Below are 24,544 nucleotides of genomic sequence, written 5' to 3' on the forward strand. Positions count from 1 at the left end.
TGTTTAGAGGCTCAAAATCCAGACAGCCTATGAAATCAGATGAGGTAGAAAGGTGCATGGGATGAATGGGTGGATGGATGGACAGACATATGGTAGATACATAGATAGATGGATAGAAGATAGATAGATAGATAGATAGATAGATAGATAGATAGACAGACAGACAGGAAGGACGGAAGGAAGGAAGGAAGGAAGGAAGGAAGGAAGGAAGGAAGGAAGGAAGGAAGGAAGGGAAAAAGAAGGAAGGTAGATAATAGAGATAAGTAAATATTTATAACATTAATGCCACCTCTGTAAATCTTGTTCACAAAGTTATAAATACCTATCATTCTACCATCATCAAATACAAGAAATTACCGTGATTATTCAGGAGCTTGTTAAGAAAGGTTGTTAAGGGTTAACAGCAGGGCACCGTTGAATGCTCTAGGACAGTGACATATTCAAGTGCCAAATGGTTTGGTTTTATGAGAGAACAGAGAGAATTAGTAAATACAAAAAATAAGAAGTCAGCTTGACCCCTTTCCTGATGAAATTCTTGAGGGACTGGTTCACTGGAACCTACCTGGGGCAAAGTTGGCAAGCTCTGTCCAGTTGCTTAGCAAAGTGTCGTCACTCTAGGGAACAGTTTACTCAAGTGGAAAAACCTTTTTGAGCATGTGGTTTTCAGACTGCTTTTTATCAGCTACATTTAACCTGTTAATGCTTCGGGTCCACCATCATCTGTGTAACTATCTGTACTTAAATGTTTTACTTTTATATTGAGACTGGTGTGGGCAATTCTGTTACATGCATCCCTATGCTTGAGTCTTGCCCTTTGGTCTTCTGGCTTCTTTCTGGGATGCTTGTCAAGGCAGTTACCAACAATACCACAGAGCAAAGGCAGGCAAGGGCAGGTGTGCCTCTGCATCTTCAAGCGCCATGCCTTCTCTGTTGTCGTATTCCATTTACTTATTTATATTTAATGTTATTTTGAGGAAGAGTTTCACTATAGTCTGAGCAAACCTCACACTCACAAGCCTCCTTCCTAAGACTTCCAAGTGCTGGAATTAAAGAAACATATTTCCAGTCTCTTTCTAGCAAAAACATTGTCTTTTAAAGAAACATTGGATGAACTTGGTATGGAGGCTCCTGTCTAAATCCTCGTATAGAGGTTGAATCAGGGGGTTGTTCAAGGGAGGCCTAAGCTACAGAATGAGACCCTCTCTCAAAATCCACCAACAATAAAATTATGATTTCTCTCCCTTTCTCTCTATATTTTAAGTGTGGTCATTGTATTACATGTAAAGTCCCACCAAAGTGAGTTAAATTGTGGATGGAGGGAGTAGTTAGAGAATTGTAACCTAGGCATTCATATGCTATTCTGAAAAAGGAAAAGATCTAACAGGCAGGAATTTACCCCTGGAGTCAGTGTTTCCTTCCGTCTCTCAAATATGTTTCTCAACTCCGGGTTGTTACAAATATCTGTACTCCCTCCACTCAAATTCTCTTTCCCAACTTTCTTTTTTCCAAGATTTTTCTATACATTAATTGTACATTTAATCCAATATTGTCATTCCCATTACTGTACACTAGCTTTCCTGTTTATCAATCATGCATGGTTTTTCCAAGAGCCAAAGTCTGGCTGGCTCAGTCTATTTTCATAGCAGAGTCCAGTGATGTGTCCAAGGTGAGCTGGATGAATGGCTGTTTTTGGGTCATCAGTGCATAGGCATGTGAAGACAGAGGCATGGGTCAGAGAAACTGACCTGTGTAGGGCAGGTGAGTGTGTCTGTGGTACTCACACATGGAGGTGTGAGCTGTGTAGGGCAGGTGAGTGTGTCTATGGTACTCACACATGGAGGTGTGGCCTGTGTAGGGCAGGTGAGTGTGTCTGTGTACTCACACATGGAGGTGTGAGCTGTGTAGGGCAGGTGAGTGTGTCTGTGGTACTCACATATGGAGGTGTGACCTGTGTAGGGCAGGTGAGTGTGTCTGTGGTACTCATATATGGAGGTGTGAGCTGTGTAGGGCAGGTGAGTGTGTCTGTGGTACTCATATATGGAGGTGTGAGCTGTGTAGGGCAGGTGAGTGTGTCTGTGGTACTCACACATGGAGGTGTGAGCTGTGTAGGGCAGGTGAGTGTGTCTGTGTACTCACACATGGAGGTGTGACCTGTGTAGGGCAGGGGAGTGTGTCTGTGTACTCACACATGGAGGTGTGACCTGTGTAGGGCAGGTGAGTGTGTCTGTGGTACTCATATATGGAGGTGTGACCTGTGTAGGGCAGGTGAGTGTGTCTGTGGTACTCATATATGGAGGTGTGAGCTGTGTAGGGCAGGTGAGTGTGTCTGTGGTACTCACATATGGAGGTGTGACCTGTGTAGGGCAGGTGAGTGTGTCTGTGGTACTCATATATGGAGGTGTGACCTGTGTAGGGCAGGTGAGTGTGTCTGTGTACTCACACATGGAGGTGTGAGCTGTGTAGGGCAGGTGAGTGTGTCTGTGCTACTCATATATGGAGGTGTGAGCTGTGTAGGGCAGGTGAGTGTGTCTGTGGTACTCACACATAGAGGTGTGAGCTGTGTAGGGCAGGTGAGTGTGTCTGTGGTACTCATATATGGAGGTGTGACCTGTGTAGGGCAGGTGAGTGTGTCTGTGTACTCACACATGGAGGTGTGAGCTGTGTAGGGCAGGTGAGTGTGTCTATGGTACTCACACATGGAGGTGTGAGCTGTGTAGGGCAGGTGAGTGTGTCTGTGTACTCACACATGGAGGTGTGACCTGTGTAGGGCAGGTGAGTGTGTCTGTGGTACTCACACATGGAGGTGTGACCTGTGTAGGGCAGGTGAGTGTGTCTGTGGTACTCATATATGGAGGTGTGACCTGTGTAGGGCAGGTGAGTGTGTCTGTGTACTCACACATGGAGGTGTGAGCTGTGTAGGGCAGGTGAGTGTGTCTGTGGTACTCATATATGGAGGTGTGACCTGTGTAGGGCAGGTGAGTGTGTCTGTGTACTCACACATGGAGGTGTGACCTGTGTAGGGCAGGTGAGTGTGTCTGTGGTACTCATATATGGAGGTGTGACCTGTGTAGGGCAGGTGAGTGTGTCTGTGGTACTCATATATGGAGGTGTGAGCTGTGTAGGGCAGGTGAGTGTGTCTGTGGTACTCACACATGGAGGTGTGAGCTGTGTAGGGCAGGTGAGTGTGTCTGTGGCACTCACATATGGAGGTGTGAGCTGTGTAGGGCAGGTGAGTGTGTCTGTGGTACTCACACATGGAGGTGTGAGCTGTGTAGGGCAGAGTGAGTATATCAGTTGCACTGACACAGAGAAAGGCCCTTGAGAAGCTGGAAAGGTGTGGGAAATATGAATGCCGCCTTCCTGTATGTGCACCAGGTCCCAGCACCACTTCCCCCAGCCCACCACTCCAAGTCTCTGTATGCTCACCGGTTTAATGTGAGCTTTACTCTGTCTTCAGTCAGAATGTTCACCCTGCATTTTCAGACTCTTTGGTCTCAGTTTCTCTTTCTCCTGATGCTTTCCTATTGGTTCTTGAGTTGCTAGAAGCATCACAAGCTCTGGGACCCCTGGGATTACACGGTCCCTTGACCACTATGTCAAAAAGAGGTAATGATTAACTTGTTGACTACGATTGACTAATTTAAGTCTCAGGGGTGTTGGAGGATGAGGGCCTGCTTGTTCATCCCACCCGCCCGGCTAGCTTTCACCCGAAATAACCTCACAGAAACTGTATTAATTAAAACACTGCTTGGCCCATTAGCTCTAGCTTCTTATTGGCTAACTCTTACATCTCAGTTTAACCCAGTTTAATCTGTGTACCACCATGTGACAGTGGCCTACCAGGAAAGATTTGGCACGTCTGTCTCTGGCAGCTCCATGGTGTCTCTTTTACTCTGCCTTTCTTCCTCCCAGGATTTAGTTCCATCTTTCCCGCCTACCGAAGTTCTGCCTTATCAACTAGGCCAAGGCAGTTTCTTTATTCATTAACCAATGAAAGCAACACACAAACAGAAGGACCACCTACACCAGGAGGGTGTACTAGAAAAATACTTCTCAAACTTTTTTTCTATCTATGTCCACACCTATCTCTCTATATATGGAAAGAGAGAGGAGAGAAGACACACCTGGGGACCTTGTGAAAACGAGTTGACTCAGGAGCTCTGTGTGGGTCGAGTGTTGGCATGTTTCACAAATTTCCAGTTGGTGCTGATCCTGTTGGTGGATGAGACTACGTTCAGAAGCGCTGTGCTTCTGTTGTGGTTATTGCCCCTTGATGGATCATAACTTAGCCAGCTTTATGGGCCCTCCCATTGCCAGCAATATTCCTAGTATGTGGTTGATACTGACATATTAGTTGAACTTTTTTCTTCCCTTTTATTGATTCTTTGTGGATTTCACATCATGCATCCTGATCTCACTTATCTCCCCATCCCCTTGAGTCTTTATTCTGCCCCTGCAACCTCACCCCATGAACAAAACAAACTTTAAAAAAAATCAAAAGCCAAGCAGAACAAAACAAAAACAGAAAAAGAAATCTTATAATGGAAGCTGTAGTGTGGCCCGTTGAGACTCCTAGTCTACCCTTTCATCTTTCCTTGCAAGTGTTCATTGACACAGTCATTGGTCTGGCTCAACAGTGATGATAATGTCTCACTGGGGCTCCTTGAATATCCTGTTGGTGTCCTGTGCTGTGGAGATCCTGCAGCTTTGGATTCATAGGTCCATTCCCTTCACAAGCTCCATCAGTTCATAGATATGGTGGATGTTGGGTAGGCCGACTCATAGCCCTGGCTCTGGGCCTGGGTGATAGCTGGGTAGGCTTTAATGAGCTGAGCAGACAGGAAATACAGACTTCTCCCCACATGGTTTTAAGTGAATGGCTTTCAAAGAGTGCTAAGACACAAACAAGGGCCGAACTGTACAAAGCTTTCTGCAGAACAAGAAAACAAAAATGGTTCCTGTCCTTAAATGAGAAGTGGTATATTTATCACTATCTTTATTGCAACTTGTAACTAATTTTCAAACTTCACAAGAAATAGTGAGCCTATTATTGCTACAGACCATTTGACCTGTATAACGTGGGTGGCATTTCCCTCATATATGCAATACAGCTAGTAAGGTTATGATGCTGTTTTGTGTCTAATTCATGTATGGATACAATATCCTACAGTATCCAGTCTTGCAGATAGCAGTGACTACTATCAATGGCACTGGCTAGCTAACATTTGAAACAATCTCTATTTCAGTTTAAGTACTTCATTCTCCTCTACCCTCTGAAGTCCATACATTATACCAGTGGCCAATTTCACTATGTAAGGCTTATCTGAAATATAATCCTAAGATTATTTTGGTTGAGAAGTTAAACTTTGTGCAAGCTATGGGGATAGACACATGTAATTGCAGCACTGAGGAGGGTTAAAAAGGAGGATCATATACTTACGGCACAGTGAATTACAACCAGTGTGGTCCACAGAGTCAAACTCTGTCCCAGAAAAACCCCAATGGCCACCTGTGGTGATGCATGACTTTAATCTCATCACTCAGGAGCAAAGGCAGATAGATCTTTGGGAGTTTGAGGCCAGGCTGGTCTGCTTATTGAGTGCCAATCAGTCAAAGATTAATAGGGATATCCTATCTCAAAAAACAAAACAGAAAGAAAAACAAAATAACACCCAAAATAAATAAGGCTTAAACATTAAGTAAAGTATATCTTAGAATTAAGTTGATTATGAAAATTGCTGTGTGCTTTGCAACAGAAAGCCAGAGTAATATATTTTCCTTCCTGACAGCTACTTAAATCCAAACTATTATTTCTCCTAACTTTGGGCCTTCATAAATGTATTCCTTTTTCAAGGGTTAAATATGGGATAGAATAAAAAAGTAACATCTTTATAGTGTTTTTATCATTTACCATTCTTTGTCATTTCTGATGGTCTGGGAAATGATTCATCCACATTAATATATGCATAAATCCACAGGTGTGCAAGATAAAAGCATCATCTTTGGAAAGAAAGTAAGCTGGCCACAAAAGTAGAGAAATATGGAGAACTTAAGTATTGACTTGGATTTTTTTTTATAATTGATATGCAGCTACATGGTGGAGAACGTCTTTGTTCTTCACCTGACAAAGCAAGAGAGCAGAAATTTTCTATACAAAGTAGGAAAGTTTTCAGTAGAGGTAACTATTTATCCATATTGAATACTGACTATCCTTCTTCTGGGTTTATTATACCTTCTGTAGATTTATAGGATGAAAGAGACAGGGCATCTCCATTACTTCCCAGAACAGTGAGGCTTTGATGTGAGTTCAGGAAGGAAAGATGGTGGAGACAGCAGGTTGGCCTTTGCGATGGACACCGTCTCAAGGCGTCCTGATTGATACCCAAGGAGTCAGCACAGGAACCTGCGCAAATCACTGACATGCCGTGAAGTACTCAGAAGTACTTTGGAGACAAACACTTATTACTCTTACATCTCCTACATCCTGTTTCATTACCTATGTAGCCCAGCTGTGACCCAGATGTCAGCCAGCTGGATGTCTTCATGTTCCCCAGGTGGCCGGGGTCAGCTTGTTCGATAAAATATAATTTCAGTGAACTCAAACCACAGTCTTAAGAACAGTGAGTTCCCTCTGGCCATCCCAGTGAGGTCAATGCCACTAAGCAGAGTATGTTTTCTTCTAGATGCTACTGAGCCCCTGCCTCAGCTGACATCATACAGAAGGAAACAACAAAGACCCATGACACATACATACATTTTGTAAAAATTGAGTTAGGTGGCACAGGTAAAAACATTTCAGAAACATAAAGAGCTGCTGATTGGTGGAGTTGACAACCTCACTAAACGGGAAAATGATCTCAGGCCTTGTGAATGATGAGGGGGCACTTGGAAGAGGAGGATCTGAAACTAATGGCATGCAAGGACTTGTTTTGTGTGGTCTCCTGACAGGAAGCACCGGCCCTGTCTAAGAATAAAGGGGGAAGAACATGGAAAGTTTAAATGGGAAAAGCAAAATAGTAAAGTGACTAAAAGACCTCAAACCTAGAAGCATGCCCAGAGCCCCAAGAAAGACAGCCACCAGAGTCTTTGGGAGCTGGGGAGCTGGGGATTCTAAAAGCACACTTTGCCAGCCCTTTTTAAGGACTGAAGCCCACATGGCCTTCATCTGTTTTCCCAGGTTCTGCCAGATCTATTAATGTAGTAGTTGCCAGCATGTTAATCAGCTGCCCTGATATATGCATGGCTCTCAGTCTCCTTAGCCTCCCTCCCACTCTCTCCAGAAGCTGTTCCTAGCTTAGTTCAGACAGTATTCTGCCACCACATCCACACGTGTCCTACTGCTTTCTTGTTAGCAAATACTCAGAGCTACCAGATTTAGTTATTATTTCTTTAGCATGGGCGCAATTCTGGTCAGCAGACTGTTTTTTTAAAGAACAGAATATAGTTCATTTATCTTTGGCCCTTTAAAAATATATGTTATAATTTTTCTTACAAAAATTTTTCTTAAAAACTCCATTCATATAATTTTGCACAGAAAATTTGAAAAATGTACCAGGCCTTAGCCTTATTTCCCAGGGAAAGGTGAGTATGCTATCTGTCCCTTCTGCAGCCCCATGAAGCAGGACAATCAGACATGATACAGAGTCAAGTCAAAGCAGGACCTCAGTTTATTACTGTGAGCATCAGCTTATATAAGTTAAGTGACATCGTGTGACATGGGGTTACCTCCAGCCAGTGAGAGACAGCCAAGCCCTCCCTCTGGCTGGAGGGGCGTCTGTCTAGATTTTGCTGTCTCATCCCGCCTCAGTAGCTTTGAAACTATCCTTCAAACTCGAGCCAGGCTTTTCTCTGTCCTACAGGCCTCGAGGCACAGGCTCTGAGATAATTTTGGCCTAACAATAATGCTTTAAAAAAAAAGTTAAATGAAACCTTAAAACAAGAAATCAGGACTATGTTATAATTTGGGATTAGCCTTCCCCAGTCTCTTCCATAGGCTGTGTCGTGAGTGGCAGGTCCTGTCTGTCATTTCCATTGGTATTTATCTTATACCCTGCTTCATTTGCAAATGTTTATGTGTCAGAAGTATCTCTGGACTTCCTAATCCATACACATACATAAGTAAAAATAAAAATAAATCTTTAAAATAAATAATAATAGAGTTTAAACTAAGCTGACATAGTTAAGGGCCTTACTCAAATTAACATTAACCACTAAATGGAAGTAAACAAGACAAATTTTAGGGTATGTTTCAAAAACCGCTGCGTTTGTGGAAGAATGTCAGAATAATGAATTTCCTTCTTTAAGAATTTCATTTGGATAACACAAAGCCAGAATCCTTCTGAACCTAGCTTTATACAGTCAGCCCAATTTCATCTGGGTCAAAGACTGATGAGTAAATCAAACAAGCAAACATTACAGGTTTGATATTGAACACATTTCTGTACTGAAAGCAGCGGTTTTGTTATCTTCTGATTTTTATAACATGGATGTCCAACAGCTAGGAACTGCCTTTCCCGTGAGTGACAGATGACACTGGAGGATTCCGATACTGATGAAGGACACCACCTACAAGGGTTGCACTACCTTTCTTTTTACTTGAAAAAATGTTATCACAGTTGAATTTGGGTATAATTATTAAATCTACTGTGATGTTACCTAGGCATATTCCATACAGAATGCCATGGCATTGGCAGGTGGGGAATACACTCTGACACCCACATTCTACTGTAGCAGCCAACGGGTATACTTAGTTCTTTATCTGCAAAATTTCATAAGAATTTCTTAATTCTTAAAAACAGATGCCCAGAAAACAACAAACACCTTGTTTCATTGGTCCACAGGCAAAGTGGACCTCCAGAGGGCCAGAGGTCACTGGGTGTGTCCGTAGCACAAAGACTTCCCCAAGTGTCACTGCTCCAAGACTCCCCTTTGCTGTCTTCTTCCTCTTGTGACTTTGGGTCCATTCAGCTACAGGATCAAAAAGGGCACAGTCCTAAAGTTTTTCCTTTCTGTCTCCTCAGAATCTGCTCCCACATGACCTGTCATGATGGCAGGCTCCTGATAGTGGCCCGTGTTCATCACCCACACAGTCAACATGGGCCTCAACTTTTAAGGAGGAGTGCTGTGGTCCTCTGACATCTGACTGGCAGCTCTTTCTGCTGCCCACTATACCTGAGGGCTACAAGATTTCAAGACCATTCCCTTTGCACATGTTTATCCAGTGTGACACTATCCACCTCCCTTCACCAAAGGCAAGCACTTACCTCACTTGAGTAAGGCTCTTAACAATGTTGATTAGTTTAAACTCTATGATTATTTATTTTTTAGATTTATTTTTATTTTTAATTATGTATATGATTGTGTGGGGGATTTTTTAGCTTGATTTCTGTTGCTGCCATGAGCCAAAGAAACCTGGAGAGGAAAGCGTTTATTTCATGTAGTGATAGGAGCGGCTCCCAGCTATCTTTATCCGAAATTATTACACAGAAACTGTATTCCTTTAAACACTGCCTGGCCCATTTGTTCCAGCCTTTTATTGGCTAATTCTCACATCTTGCTTTAACCCATATCTAGTAATCTGTGTAGCACCAAAAGATGGTGGCTTACCGGGAAGGATCCTAACCTGCATCCATATCATGTCGGAGAATCATGGTGTCTGACTCGTTGCCTTCCTCCCAGCATTCTGTTCTGTCTACTCTACCTATCTAAGCTGCTGTCCTATCAAAGGCCAAGGCAGTCTCTTTATTTGACCAATGAAAGTAACATATAGATAGAAGACCCACCTACATCAATTTCATCTTGCAGGTTATATCCCTTCATGAGCAGAAGTCAGGAAGGAAACTCCAGGCAGAAACCTAGATGCAGGAACTGGAGCAGAGACCATGGAAAATGAGCTCACTGACTTGCTCCCAATGCTTGCTCAACAGCTTTCTTCCTTAACCCAGGACCACCTGGTGAGGTGTGGCACAACCCACATAAGTAATTAGTCGAGAAAATGCCCTACATACTTCCTACAAACAATAGGATGGAGGCATTTTCTCATTTGAGGTCCCTCTTCTCAGATAACTTTAGTTTGTGTCAGAAGAGGACATTTATCCCCTGGAGCTTGTATTAGAGGTGATTGTGAGCAGCCCAGCAAGGATGCTGGGAACCAAATATGGGTCCTCTGTTTTCTGAAGCAAAGTATATTTTTCCAATTACTGAACCATCTCCCAAGCCTTTTCCTTTAAACTTTTGGTAGAGATGGTTTTCTCCAGCTGCAAGAATGAGCATTTACAAAATCTAACTATCTAGATTTTGTATTTTCAGATTTCCTTTTAAATGTATTTTTCCTCGACTTTTCTTCAAAGTTTACTATGGCTATAATATAACATAGTTTTAAAAATATTGTACATCAAAAAAAAAGGAAACTGGGTAAAATAAAAGAGACACATTTTTAACGTCTTAAGAAATGTTCCTCCAAGATGAAAGGTTTCATCTCACAGGAAACTGCTACTCTATAGAAGTGCAGCTGAGAAATAACAAAAGAAACGTTCAAAAACCAAACAGTGTCATGCCAAGGTGGAAAAATCCTCAAACTTGTAGCAAGCAGTATGTGAGGAGTGTGCACATGCGGAAACCAGTGGCCTCCTTGAGTGCTCTTCTTCAAGACCATCTTCTCTGAGAAAGCCTCTCCTGTTGGCTAGCAGCATGCCATAGGCTAGGCTGGCTTGGTTAGCAGCATGCCATAGGCTAGGCTGGCTTGGCTAGCAGCATGCCATAGGCTAGGCTGGCTTGGCTAGCAGCATGCCATAGGCTAGGCTGGCTTGGTTAGGAGCATGCCATAGGCTAGGCTGGCTTGGCTTGCTATGTGTGCCTTAGGCTAGGCTGGCTTGGCTAGCAGCGTGATGATTAGGATAGGTTGGCTTGGTTACCATCATGCCATAGGCTAGGCTGATTTGGCTTTCAGTGTGCCATAGGCTAGGCTGGCTTGGCTTACAGCATGCCAATTAGGATAGGCTGGCTTGGCTAGCAACGTGCCATAGGCTAGGCTAACTTGACTTGCATCTTGCTGATTAGGATAGGCTGGCTTGGCTTACATCTTGCCAATTAGGATAGGCTGGCTAGCCAACAAGCCCTAGGGGGTCTGCCTGTCTCCTTCTCTGCAGGGTTGGGACTGCAAGCACATTCCACCATATCTAGCCTTTCTGTGCATTCTCAGGATCAAAGATAGAAAACAGTGTTCCACCTGAACCATCTCCCCACCCCCCATATCCCCAGCATGCTTCTCAGGAGTTGTCTAGGAAGATGGAGCTAGTAAAAAGAAGATAAATGTTGTTTCTTAAAAATTTTCTAGCTGCGTAGCAAACTAATTCAGTTAATTTTCATAGCTGACTTCTATTGTGGATACTGTTGCAAATTTTATTTTAAAGATAAATGAAGTCGTGAAAAGGCTAAATATTCCTAAATCTGTTGGTCAAAATGTAGACCTGAATACCACTGTTAGTCTGAAGGCGAGATACACTGGCTCTATGCCTCCCCACACAGCCTGTACAGTGACAGGCACGCTCTCTGGATCTGAAGTTTAGAGGATGCCAATGGCAGATTCGTTTGGCAAACTTATTTGGAACTGTCTCATTTTCTCAGAGCCTCTTCAGTGACGCATAGGGAGACCTGTGTCTCCTCTTCTCTATGACAGCTTTAATTTGTTAAGGCGACACTGACTTTCGCCAGCATCTCCAGTCACAGAGCTGGGGCGAAGCGATGAGAAGAGGAAGTATGGATGTATATCTTTACCTTGTGTTTATCTGAGCTAATGCTTGCCCGCTCTCTTCCAGGTGCTTCATTCCAAATATCTATGCTGCTCTCTTCACGGCTGCTCTTGTTCCTCTCATGTGCCTCGTGGTGGTATTTGTGGTGTTCATCCATGCCTACCAGCTAAAGCCACAGTGGAAAGGTTATGATGATGTCTTCAGAGGACGGACAAATGCAGCAGGTTAGGAAAGAACTATTTTTGCATTTTAGAAATGTGAACTCCTCAAGCGGGGGGGGGGGGGGGGGGGGGCGGGGGAGGAAAAGCCATGGAGAGTTCTGTCTTCTGGGTTTGTTGTTGTTGTTTTGTTTTGATTTGATTTTAAATGAAAGAGAAGGGTGTAATTAGGTTCAGCTTTCAGCGCTGAAGCCTTGATTTAAGCTAAGCCTTGGTGTCTACTGCTTGGTTCTTCCTGGCAGTACTCATCCTAGGGGCCTGGGAGTTTTATTGCTGCTTCCAGTTTCCCTTAATGTGTCAGCATTCAGGCCGGTGAGTCACTGGCTTCGGGAATCGCTTCCCAGGCTTTCCCCAACTTAGGCAATAACAACCTGCATTCAACCTGTGAAGTCATTTCACTTCCTGCCAATTCGGAGACTTGAGAGTCAATCAAGCGAACCTCCGGGTGCTCTAGAGCTCTGGACTTTGCCTGAGGCTTTCTGATCACTCCGACAACGCTTTCAAACACGCGTGACCAGACAGCCTCGTAAGTGGCTACACATGTCTGGTTAGAGTGCAAATCTTTCCAGCTCAAACTGGCTTTTCCTGTAGCTCACTTTTTCCCTTTGAATCATGCTCTGCACAGGTTTTTATGGTCGGATTTTCTTTTTGTTGTCCTTAGAATAGGCTTTCCTAGGAACTTCCTTAAATAGGAACAATAAGCACACACCTACAGACAGAAGCAGTTACTTAAACACTGTGTTTTTAACATTTGTGATTCTGCAAATCTAACATCATATGAAGACCTAACGGAGCCAGCTAATCCTCTGAAGACCTGTCTCCCCAGTACACCTTAGACTTGTGCTCTGCTGATTAGACCCCAGATCCCCGTGCACTGAATATGATGGCAGATGTCCTGTCTCAGTTGTATCGACTAGAGGCCCACTCTACAAGGAAACACTAACAGAAGCGTGGCTTTATGCAGCCGTTCTAAAGCAAAACATTTATGGCGTTTCTGATTCCCTCATATTTTTTGTTGGTTTGTTTTTGAAGACAGGGTTTCTCTGTGTAATAGCTCTGGCTGTCCTGGAACTTGCTTTGTAGATGAGGCTGCCCTCAAATTCACAGAGATCCACCTGCCTCTGCCTCCTTAGTGCTGAGATTCTAGGTGTGTACAACCACCTCCAGGCTCTTGATTCCCCTATTTCTAATGACAATCTAATCTGAAAAGTTATTGTTTCATGTCTGGGCTCCTTACATCTTTCTGATCAATTTATTTTTATCTAGTCTCATATTTTTTTTCCATTTCAGCGACTCAGATGCCCGTACTTCAAAACTACGCAACAAATATTTCACTCTCCAGTTTTTTGAGGTTGAGTTTCCTCAGTGCCCAAAACAAAAGTTCAGTCTGTGTAGTCTACAAGAGTCCCCGTAACTCACTGCTCACCCGTAAATGAGTGCTACTCACCCTCCATCCAGACCACGCCAGTCTCCTTTCTTTTCCGTAAATTAGCAGATGCAGCTGTATTTTGGGCTGTCAGGAATCCTGCTCAATGAGATGAGTGCTTCTGGATGAATGAGATGAGAGATAGATGTGGTTAATCACACCCCCAGAATCTTCACTAAGTCTGAAAGTAACCCCAAATCCAAATTAGGATGGTGTAAACTCAAGTTAGTTTCTCTCAGTCTTGCTTCATTTCTTATAGAAACCCGAGACCCTTCGGCACCTCTTTTTCTCTGTTGTTCCATTCCCTGATAGAAACCCGAGACCCTTCAGCACCTCACTTCCTCTGTGACACTCTGGGATCACCTCTTAGCAGCATCATTGTGAATGGAAATAAGTCCTTCCCTGTTCCTTGACTGTCCTCATTTGTGTAGTTACCACAGCCCTTGTCAAAGCATGGGTCTATGCCTTGTTCAGCTTTGTATGGTTAACTTTATACAAATATTCCTTGAGAACAAGGAATACTCAAGGTTCATTTATACATCCCTGGGTTCTTTACTTGGATAGCAAGAACATGGTTGGTATCCTTAAATAATTGAAGAAATGAAAATTATTAAGGTAGTATAAACCCTCTAACTCTAGTAGTGGGTACCCCATGTAATACATCACAAGAATAGGTGCTGCTGCATCAACAAAGGTGGAATCGAAATGATTTGTCTTGTTGATTTGTCTGTCCATACTTCATTAAAAATAGTGTATAATTAGCACTCATTGTTCCATGCCCTTGTCTTCTGTGAGTCTCAGAACTGTGTTCGAATTTGCTCTTTACTCTTTAATCGTGCATTTGAAACCCACTGTCATTCCACTTAATGTAATGTGCTCCATATATTGCAAATCTTTAAAAAAAGCAATTTTTTCCTACTCTAATCTGGAGCATTTAGTACTTCGCTTCAATCTTCTTGTTAAAATTGGATCGTGCTGACCTTTAAAATATCCAATTAAAGTGGCACTGTAAATTAGTGTTTTACCTTATTACTCTACTCAATATAGATAGTAGCTAAAGATAACATATTAATCAAAGAATATTAAAAATGAGATAAATGTATCTTTGTGACTCAGAAACAGAACAGAAGCATAAAATGGTCATCTGAGCCCAAACCTTAGTATTTCCTGAGACCAAAAGATGTGGATGCAAACTCTCATCTGCTCAGGTGGTAAAGTGGACCCTGGGAGATTCTAACCCACAAGGGGAAGTTACAGACGATGGATCTTTCATGAAAGATGCGTGGGAAAGCAGCAATATGTCAACCCAAGAAGACAATCACGTTTCATTACATACCAGGGCCAAGCTCTTCGGAGTCAGAGACAATATCCAAGTAGCCATAATGTCCCCGTGGAAAATGAAGGACCAGGGCATGGAAATACTCTCTGAGGGCTCTGAAAGCCACAGGACTGTTTAGGGGAGTCAGCAGCAGAACCATTTCTGTGGAAAAGGTTGAAGAAAATAGAGTAAAGGAGCAAATGTTTTCTATTCAAAAGCAGAAGGAAAACTAACACGCATAGACCTTAAAAGTTAACAAATGGGGAATTTAACTCATGAATCTGCTCCAATGGAGAGGCCTAGAAGAGTTTCAAATGGGTGCATTGAGGACCCTGAGAGACTGGAAGCAGTGAAAAGCACATTAGGACCCTGCAACCACTCAGCAAATCCCCTTTCCAGTTTACCTGTTTATTCTGGAAAGTGTTACTGAGCACGGTTCATTTGCCGCAAGTTCCTCTGTTCAAGTTGTCCAGTTTTATGAGGGTTAGCATGCTTATACCATTGTGGGACTGCACCGCAGTTTAACTTTAGAACGTCTTCGTGGCCCTGTGAGAAGCCTCACCCTCGACACTAGATACGCCTGTCCTCCCACCTTCCTGCGCAGCAAGTACCCACTCAGCAGCCTGCTCCCCATCAGTCTTGATGTCGTCTGTACATTTCATACAGTAGGGTTCTAGAACACATGGCCCTGCATGTAATACTTCTTAGCTTAGCATAATGTACTCCAAGTTCATCCATATCATCACACAAGCATTTTTATTATGCCTGTTAAGAAAAAATTAAGAAGGGAGGGGCGGCTCCGCCGGTGCAAAGAAATCCCATTAGGTCAAATCAAACCAAATTAAAATGACCATTGTCTTATTAAGTATGGCACTCTCAGGTGGCCAAGCACATGGCAGGGAGACAGGAAAGTGGAGAGCACATGCAAACCCGGACCCACATGTTTCTCCCCTGGGAGCCCACTTAAATACACTGTGGGAGTGGTCCTGACCTCTGGGGAGGGGTCAGGACCATGCTGGGATTTGGAGTCCATACTAATGCAACTCCCAGGCCAGGATCTGGGATGGATGCCAGGGGCTGGGGCTATGCTCCAGACGTAACAGTATCTAGTACCTTTTTACTGCCAAACAATGGTCTATCATAAGGACTTTCTAGTAAGTTTTCCTATCGGTTGAGGGACATTTGGGCTGATTTCTCTTCGAGGCAAATATAAATAGTACTAGTATGAACACACATGTATGTGTATGTAACTGGAGGTTTCCGCCTGGTCACATAACGACTTTTAAAATAACCACTCAGAGGCTTAATATTAATTATAAACTCTTTGACCTATGCTCAGGCTTATTACTAACTATCTCTTACAACTTAAATTAATCCATAATTCTTATCTATGTTTAGCCACACTAATTGGTACCTCTTCTCAGTAAGGCATTCTCATCTTGCTACATCGGTGTCTGGCTAGCAACTGCGTCTCCACCTTTCCTCTTCCCAGAATTCTCCTAATCTGGTCAGCCCACCTATACTTCCTGCCTGGCTACTTGCCAAAGAGCATTTTATTACACTAATGCAAGTGACAAATCCTTATAGTGGACAAGAGTTTTGTCCCACAGCATGTGTAGGTTGTGGCATTGATGAGTGTCTTCATCTAGTTCTTCTGGGGCGTAGTGTAGGAGAAGACTTGCTTGGCATAAGGTGACTGTATTAACTGACCTGCGGGAAAAAAAAATGTTTTCCATTATGGCTGTGGTGATCTGTCTGTTGGTTATTCTTTATTTGTTTGAGATGGGTTTCCCTCTATGTGGCTCAGGCTGGTCTCAAACTCAAATGATCCTTCTGTCTCCACCTCCTATGTGCGGGGATCACAGCAGCCTACTTGACCTTTCTTCAAATATGGGATTTATATTTTTTAATAATCAACCCACATCCATTTGTTTACTTATTGTCTGTTTTTATTAGGCAGGGTTGAGTCCTAAGACTAGGCACCCTGCAGAGAAGAACTTATTTAGTACCTAGATCTTCTGATGTGAAAGATGATAGTCATGGGAGTACTTAAACACAATCAATCAATCAATCAATAGGGAATGCAAATGTGACATTTCAGAAATAAGGAATAGTACATTACCTATATGGTAACTATATGAGTATTGAGATAACTCTGAACACAGCAGAGAGGTCAGAGCTCATGCATAGATCCTAAAGGAAAGCTCCAGTGTCACAAAGAAAAAACAAATGAAGAGAAAATACAAAACAGGCTGAGGATACATAAGGATAGGCCCACCAATGGAAGATAGGAATAGAGGAACCACAAATGGCACAATCTGAAGAGATAAAGCTTCAGAATCTTATGGAATAGGTATAAATACACATGAAATAAATCTATTTAAAAGAGCTAAGAGGCTTACTGAAAATCATTGTATTCTCAAAATACTAAGATCATTTGAACATGTATGTGTCTGTAGTTTGGAAATCCGGATTGTGAACATCTTTTCCTTGCTTCTGATATTCTGTACTCTTACTGTAAATAGACAAGTCCCACTCAGGACTTGCAAGTCTATGGTGTGAGCAAATATGCAATTTCCTGAAAACCTAAGTTTCAAAGACAACACAAAACCTGGCACCCTCATCTCTTTCTCCAAGCAGCTGGTGCTTTTCGCACCGTCCTGGACACTGCCTGCCGGAGATGAGTGTATGTAGTCACGCTCCAGGAGGCCCAGCACAGCCCACTACAATTTTAACATGCAAAGGCAGTACTACCTCCTAAGGTAACTCAGACAGCTAAGAGTTTAACTGTATTTCCCCTGCATCATATAGTTAATACCAGCGTCAGGTATATTTGCATAACTGAAGGGTCAGATCATTTCGTTTGGCCTGTAGTCTTCTACAGTCTTAGCACTGCCCAATCACTTCCTTCATGGAATAGCTAACCCGAAAAAAGGAAAGGCTTCCCCAACAACTTGTATTTGCGAATCAGTTCCTCACATCTGACACTTTGGGTGACTTCTTTTGTTTCTGACATCTCTTAATTTCAAGCTGCTTTCAAGTAAACTCAGTGAAATCTAAAGGGAAGGTGGGGGAGAGCTCTCAGGAAGTGAAATGCCCTGGGAACAGCAGATAATCATCTTCTATCCCTTTCCTCCTGAGCTGGCCAGGAACAGCCTAGCAGCGTGGCCTTAGGGGCCCTGTAGTTGACCTGTGTGAACCTAACTCTCGAAGGTCAGTGGTTCTCTGTGGGACTCTGAGCTTCCTCCTCCCTCAGTGGACGAGATGTGCTGCAAGAATGAGTCAGAAATGTACACTAAACTGAATGCCAGTGTCTCAAGCAGCTTTTCAAGCAAAGCCTCTAATTTTCAGGTTTGGTTTTGCTCTCGGGCAGTTTTAAATGGGTCTTTCCTTTCAGACATACTTAGAAGTCGCTGACTGCTTTCTGACTCATCAGCCAGTTCCTAGGTGATGAAAGATTCATGGGGCAGAGAGAAAAATTAATTGGAATGAAAAGAGGAAGTAGGTGATTACAAGTCCTTTTGCCATAAACTCTCCACAGAGCCTTTAATACAGATGCAAAGTTGGGCAAGTGTCTTGGGTCTAAGGTCACACCAGCCTGCACACACCTGCTATGGTCTGATCTCAGAGGTTAAGCATGCTCGTGGTTAGCACTTGGATGGGAATGGTGGCTGGAGCCCCTTGGCCACTCACACTGAAACTCTGAAGTGTTTTAGAAGTCCCTGGATGGCCATGGCTAGTTCTCTTGAGTGGGAGCATCATTATGGCAGAATGCTAGCAGCCCTCCTACAGCTCAGTCTCATTATCCTGAAAGTGAACAATAATAGTTAAGATAAAGTTGCAGTACTGTGATGGAAATCATTGAAAACTTGTGATGAATGTAAAATATTTTATCACATTTTAAAGTTAAATGACAAAAAACTAAAAATAAAGTTAAATGACTTTTTTATTACTAATATTAAAAAAAAATCAGCATTCCAAAAACCATGCTGAAATCCAAAAGAGTAAGAGTAAAGAAATAGCTCCTGATAAACAGAACACTCCATATTGCCATCTTCTAGATAGCGGACTCCTTGTTCCCCTCTTCTCAGACAGGGGAGCTCCTTTATCAGCAAGGGGTAGACTCTCCTTCCCTTCCATAAATCTGGGTTGGCTGTGGTCTTGCTTACACTAATCTCATGGAAGTGATGCTGCCACACAATGGGTCCAGCTTGTCAGAAGACTAACAGCTTTAACTGCCTTTACCTTGGATATCAGCCGCCATGTACATGTATGTTCAGTTATCCTGAGACGACCACATGGATAGAAAGACCAAGCTAGCCAATGGGAAGCCAGCATGTGGAGAGACATGTTTAGCCATTTTGCAGGATTCTGAAAGTGTATCTGAGCCCTGGTTCTGGATGAGTGTGAAGAAGCTATCTTGTAGGGTCCAGCCACACAGAACAGAAAACCTTGCCAAGGGCAGTTGCAGTAGTGTGACAAATGACTTAATTTTAAATAACAAGTTTATGCTGCTTTATTACAAATAGTTGCAAAAATTAGATTAAAAAAACCCTCATGTTTTTTAATTCAAATTATATGTATTACTGCCATTTTAAGTTTTACTTGCAGAAGCATTCATGGTTTATAAGAAAAATTTCAAAAATACCTTCTGATTTTTTTATTTTTATCACTCCAGCAGTGAGGCTTACACTAAGGCAAAGAGAGTCATCTTGTCTTGAACAGTACCTGGATGCTTGCCTGGGATCCAGAGCAACCAACTCAACAGGTTTTCCCTGGCCTTGGCATGGAAATGCTTGTTTGCAGTCTCCTCCCAGTTTTACTGCTAAAACAAGATTAAAACAATGCCTGGAGAGCTATGGAAAACCCCAGAGCTCTTCATCGTACAATGGACGTCTGTTCACTTGAGTCTTTGTGAGTGCAGCTCAGCCTTCCCACATTTTGATAGTAGCGGTGAGGAAAATCCCCAATGTTCCAGGAAACATTATGGATGCTCCTCCTCCATGACCTCAGTCCTCAGAGATTCAAATCAGAAATCTTTGAACACAAAATCTGATGTGCAGTTAATGCTTCCTTTTCCATTTTTGCTCTTGGAATTTGACATTAATCACTAAAAACTGCTAGAACAGGGTTAGGTATACCTCCACTGTAGCTTGCTTGCTATCACAGGCCCTAGGTTGAATTCACAGCACCATAAACAAGCAAGCAAAGCTTCCTAGAATGATAGTCTCAGCGATCCCCTATACTTACAAAATAAAAGGGTTGACATTTAAAATTCTGCCCAAATCCCCAATTTATACTTGTAACCAAGAAAGAGGGACTAGGGGACTAGGCCTTTCTAGAACTCAAGTTCCTGAATATCTTTTTATTAGTCAACTAAACAATTTTTGTTAGTGTTTTGAGAGATTCCCAGGAAGGGTTTAGTCCTCCTCCAACTCTTCCCAGATGCACTCCTCACTCCCTCCCCACTGTGCTTTTGCCTGAATATCTTTACCTCAGGGTATCTTTATTTATCCATCTCTTCCCCACTCTCACTTACTCATTGGTGACTAACAAAGGTAGCTCACCATCAGATAACCAAATGGATATATATTCTGGTTGCACGGACTTCATAAAGCATGCAAGAGTAGTGAATGGACTGGGCCTGCCTCTAAGCGACAGGTGTGAGTTCTGAGTTCATGAAGTTCTACTTCGTGGTCATCATTATCATTATCTCCACTACCATTAGGATTGATCACCCACCAGGCACTGTGCTGAGAATTTATGCACAGAGAAAGCTTTCATCCCAAAGTTTACATGAATGAGAGAACTATTATTATCCCTATAGTTAGACAAGAAAATCCAGGCAATGCAAGACTGGGGAAAGTTCTGCATGAAGTTGGGATGAGAAGCACAGGTGAGCAAGCTCTGCCGAGTCACCACAGTGATGTACAAGGTCTGCAGAGTCACCGCAGTGATGTATACACTCTGCAGAGTCACCACAGTGATGTACACACTCTGCAGAGTCACCACAGTGATGTACACACTCAGCAGAGTCACCACAGTGATGTACACACTCTGCAGAGTCACCACAGTGATGTACACACTCTGCAGAGTCACCACAGTGATGTACAAGGTCTGCAGAGTCACCACAGTGATGTACAAGGTCTGCAGAGTCACCGCAGTGATGTACAAGGTCTGCAGAGTCACCACAGTGATGTACAAGGTCTGCAGAGTCACCACAGTGATGTACACACTCTGCAGAGTCACCGCAGTGATGTACAAGGTCTGCAGAGTCACCACAGTGATGTAGAAAGCTCGTCTGCAGAGTCACCACAGTGATGTAGAAAGCTCGTCTGCAGAGTCACCGCAGTGATGTACAAGGTCTGCAGAGTCACCGCAGTGATGTATACACTCTGCAGAGTCACCGCAGTGATGTACAAGGTCTGCAGAGTCACCGCAGTGATGTACAAGGTCTGCAGAGTCACCACAGTGATGTACAAGGTCTGCAGAGTCACCGCAGTGATGTACACACTCTGCAGAGTCACCACAGTGATGTACACACTCTGCAGAGTCACCACAGTGATGTACAAGGTCTGCAGAGTCACCGCAGTGATGTATACACTCTGCAGAGTCACCACAGTGATGTACAAGGTCTGCAGAGTCACCACAGTGATGTACAAGGTCTGCAGAGTCACCGCAGTGATGTACAAGGTCTGCAGAGTCACCACAGTGATGTACAAGGTCTGCAGAGTCACCACAGTGATGTACACACTCTGCAGAGTCACCGCAGTGATGTACAAGGTCTGCAGAGTCACCACAGTGATGTACAAGGTCTGCAGAGTCACCACAGTGATGTACAAGGTCTGCAGAGTCACCACAGTGATGTACAAGGTCTGCAGAGTCACCACAGTGATGTACACACTCTGCAGAGTCACCGCAGTGATGTACACACTCTGCAGAGTCACCGCAGTGATGTACAAGGTCTGCAGAGTCACCACAGTGATGTAGAAAGCTCGTCTGCAGAGTCACCGCAGTGATGTAGAAAGCTCGTCTGCAGAGTCACCGCAGTGATGTAGAAAGCTCGTCTGCAGAGTCACCGCAGTGATGTAGAAAGCTCGTCTGCAGAGTCACCACAGTGATGTAGAAAGCTCATCTGCAGAGCCACCATGCTGCCAGCACCTATACTGACCCCTTAGCATTTTGCTATCAAAACTCTCACTGATAATCCCAATCTGTAAACCTTTGTTTTAGAAGATGTCCATAAAAATAACCACTACATTCTCTTTCCCTAAAAGACCTCAAAGGTATCTCATATCTACTGCTTCATTTTTTTATTTTTAACAAAAACCTTTCCCTCTGTTCTATTACTGCAACACCCAGTTTTCCTCCATATTCTTCTAATTGATGAAGCTGCTATGCTACTGTTCTGATTTATGGAACTGTTTGATTGATAAAATGCCAACATCTGTAAGTTTTTCATAATCTCTAGACTATACTAAGAGCTTGAAATTTGTTCTATTTTTTATTAGTTTAATACTGTTCAGTATGTAATTGGTATAATACCACGAGATCCTTTCTTTACCATACTTTCTAAGAGTCTCTCATATATTCCCTTCCCTTCCTTTCCCTGTGATTATGCCTGGAGGATTGGGCAGCTCTGGCTGCCATGAGGATGTCACGGGCTGTAGATCCTGAGAAGAGGCATTTATTCCTCGCAGTTACACAAGTCCACTCTGAAGGGGCCAGCTGGTTTGGATGTGGAGGACCATTCTCTTGCCATGGCCCTCTGTGCACTCACAAAAGAGATAAAGAGATTCCTCCTGTGTCTCCCCCTCTAAGGCAATAGCTCCAGTGTGGGAGCTCCACTGACCCCATCATAGTTACCTCCTGGAGACCCAGCTCTAGGGTACCACACACTGCATGTGAACTCGAGGGCTAGAAGACACATTCCGTCCATGACACCTGGATCCTATCTCCCATCATCTCACAGTTAAGACTCTTGCCATTGTCCTGAGACTGGTGCTCCTTGGTTCTTGTTTATCTCTATTCTGTGTTGAAGCATTCTAATACGCCAGCTGAGCCTGCCACTGAAATAATCTAATGGTGGCAGTCCTGCGACTTTTGCAGTGAACTTCACACACTAGAGTCATTCTTACCCTTGCTGCTGCCTCGAAGCGGTATAATTCCTAGTACGTGTGGATTAATACAGCTCTGCTCACTCTTGCCTTCTAAGTTCACTCATGGTGGTTTCAGAAGAGGGCAGAGTGGGGAACACTATCTCATTTTTTTAAGTGGGACAGCATACTGTACTTATGCAAGGATCTAGGCCATGGTGTGTGCACGCGGAGGCCAGAGAATGACTCTTGGGAATTGGTTCTCTCTTGTCATCTTATGAGATCCGGGCATCAAACATATTGTCAAGTGTGTGCATAGCACCTGGACTTCCTGAAGCATCTCACCAGTCCTGTAACTGATTTATACCTTGCTGTCCACCTTTCGGGGCTTGGCAGGTTAATGACGATATAGTCTATGTGGTACACAATGACAGCAGCATCTGTGGCTATCCAGTAGTTTCATGACTGAAGAAGATTCCTAATGCGCTGCCACATTGTGTACCTTGTTAGATCACACTTGACCAGAGAACCAATGAAACGTTCCACATTTTCCATAATGTACCTACTGGCTTTCAATGTATTTCCTTCTTGCTCATGTCTAATTTAATAAAAAAAAATTTAAATTTAAGTTTTCCTGGTGGCATCCACCACTTTTTAGGAGGATTTACTCTTCTTCATTTATCCTTTTACACTTATCTTTTTAAATTATCAGTGAGTCATCATTTTCTAATCTTTGAAAACACTATAAAACTGTTATTCCTTTTTATTGCTTTTATCTGGAAGCAGTTTTTAATGGATGATAACACTCTTCCATTTAATTTCTAGCTAAGAAAATGACAGTTCCTTATATTTAAAATATGTTTATCCAGAATTAGAATTTACACTACTGCCAATGAGTACGTATAAAACTCAGAAGAAATATCAGGGTTTTGAGCCTGTTTTATCTTGGAGAGTTTGTATTCTGAGACGGTAGTGAACATGTCTGGAAGCTTCTCCAATGGGTCTGTTAATGCCCAGCTCTGCCAGGTCCTTAGTCGCAGATTCCATTGTAACTTTTTCCATGCACCTTTTATTGCCATTATTATTTCAAATTTTTTCTACTCATGATTTCAGTGTTTACATTGCTCTTTATAGAAATCGGCCTTGAAATGATGGCTTGTGTGAATAGACTTGAAATTGGCTGAATAATAAAATATTAAAGACAAATCTAGGAATAAAGGAAAACAGGATTGTTATTACTAAAGAAGGTACAAACTGGGGATGAATTATCTGGGAATGAGCAGTTGGGTCCTATTGGGGGCACAATGCCTGTGCTCTAAATGTCTTTCTTACTAGTTTACACGTTATAATACTCAGAGAATCAAACAGGAACATGGCATTTTTGCCACGTGTTGTTTCTGAAGAAAAGCACACTGAACCAATGGAGAAGTGTGAGCCCAAAGGCAGACATTCTTTTGGAATGCTTATTAGGAAGGAAATAGGAGCAGGGGCGCCTTCTGTCAGATGGCTGCACAGGACCACGGTTCCACTCAACAGAAAGCTGAAAATAACTTTTCTGCTAACATCCTGGGACACTGTGGTTCTGCCTCCACGTGTCCAGTTTTCAGACCCCTCCGTTTGCTGCCACCCTCTGCCCTCCCATTGTGGCAGGTGCCTGCTCTCATGATCACCCTCCATCCTCCTCTCCATCCTTCCTTCTGCCTGTTCCCATTTGCCCTTGGTCTTCCAGGTGACTC

At 43.1% G+C, this 24,544-nt stretch overlaps 1 protein-coding gene across 1 annotated transcript in view; it reads left to right on the forward strand.

The window, feature by feature from the left end:
* The window catches only part of Adgrv1 (adhesion G protein-coupled receptor V1), a 532,771-nt gene that overhangs the window by 416,788 nt on the left and 91,439 nt on the right, over positions 1–24,544 (forward strand). Inside the window, exon 86 of the mRNA XM_075976408.1 lies at positions 11,817–11,974. Coding sequence (XP_075832523.1) covers positions 11,817–11,974 — 158 coding nt within the window. The remainder of the gene's footprint in view (positions 1–11,816; positions 11,975–24,544) is intronic.

This window comes from Microtus pennsylvanicus, chromosome 6, assembly GCF_037038515.1.
Source record: "Microtus pennsylvanicus isolate mMicPen1 chromosome 6, mMicPen1.hap1, whole genome shotgun sequence".
Lineage (NCBI taxonomy): Eukaryota > Metazoa > Chordata > Mammalia > Rodentia > Cricetidae > Microtus > Microtus pennsylvanicus.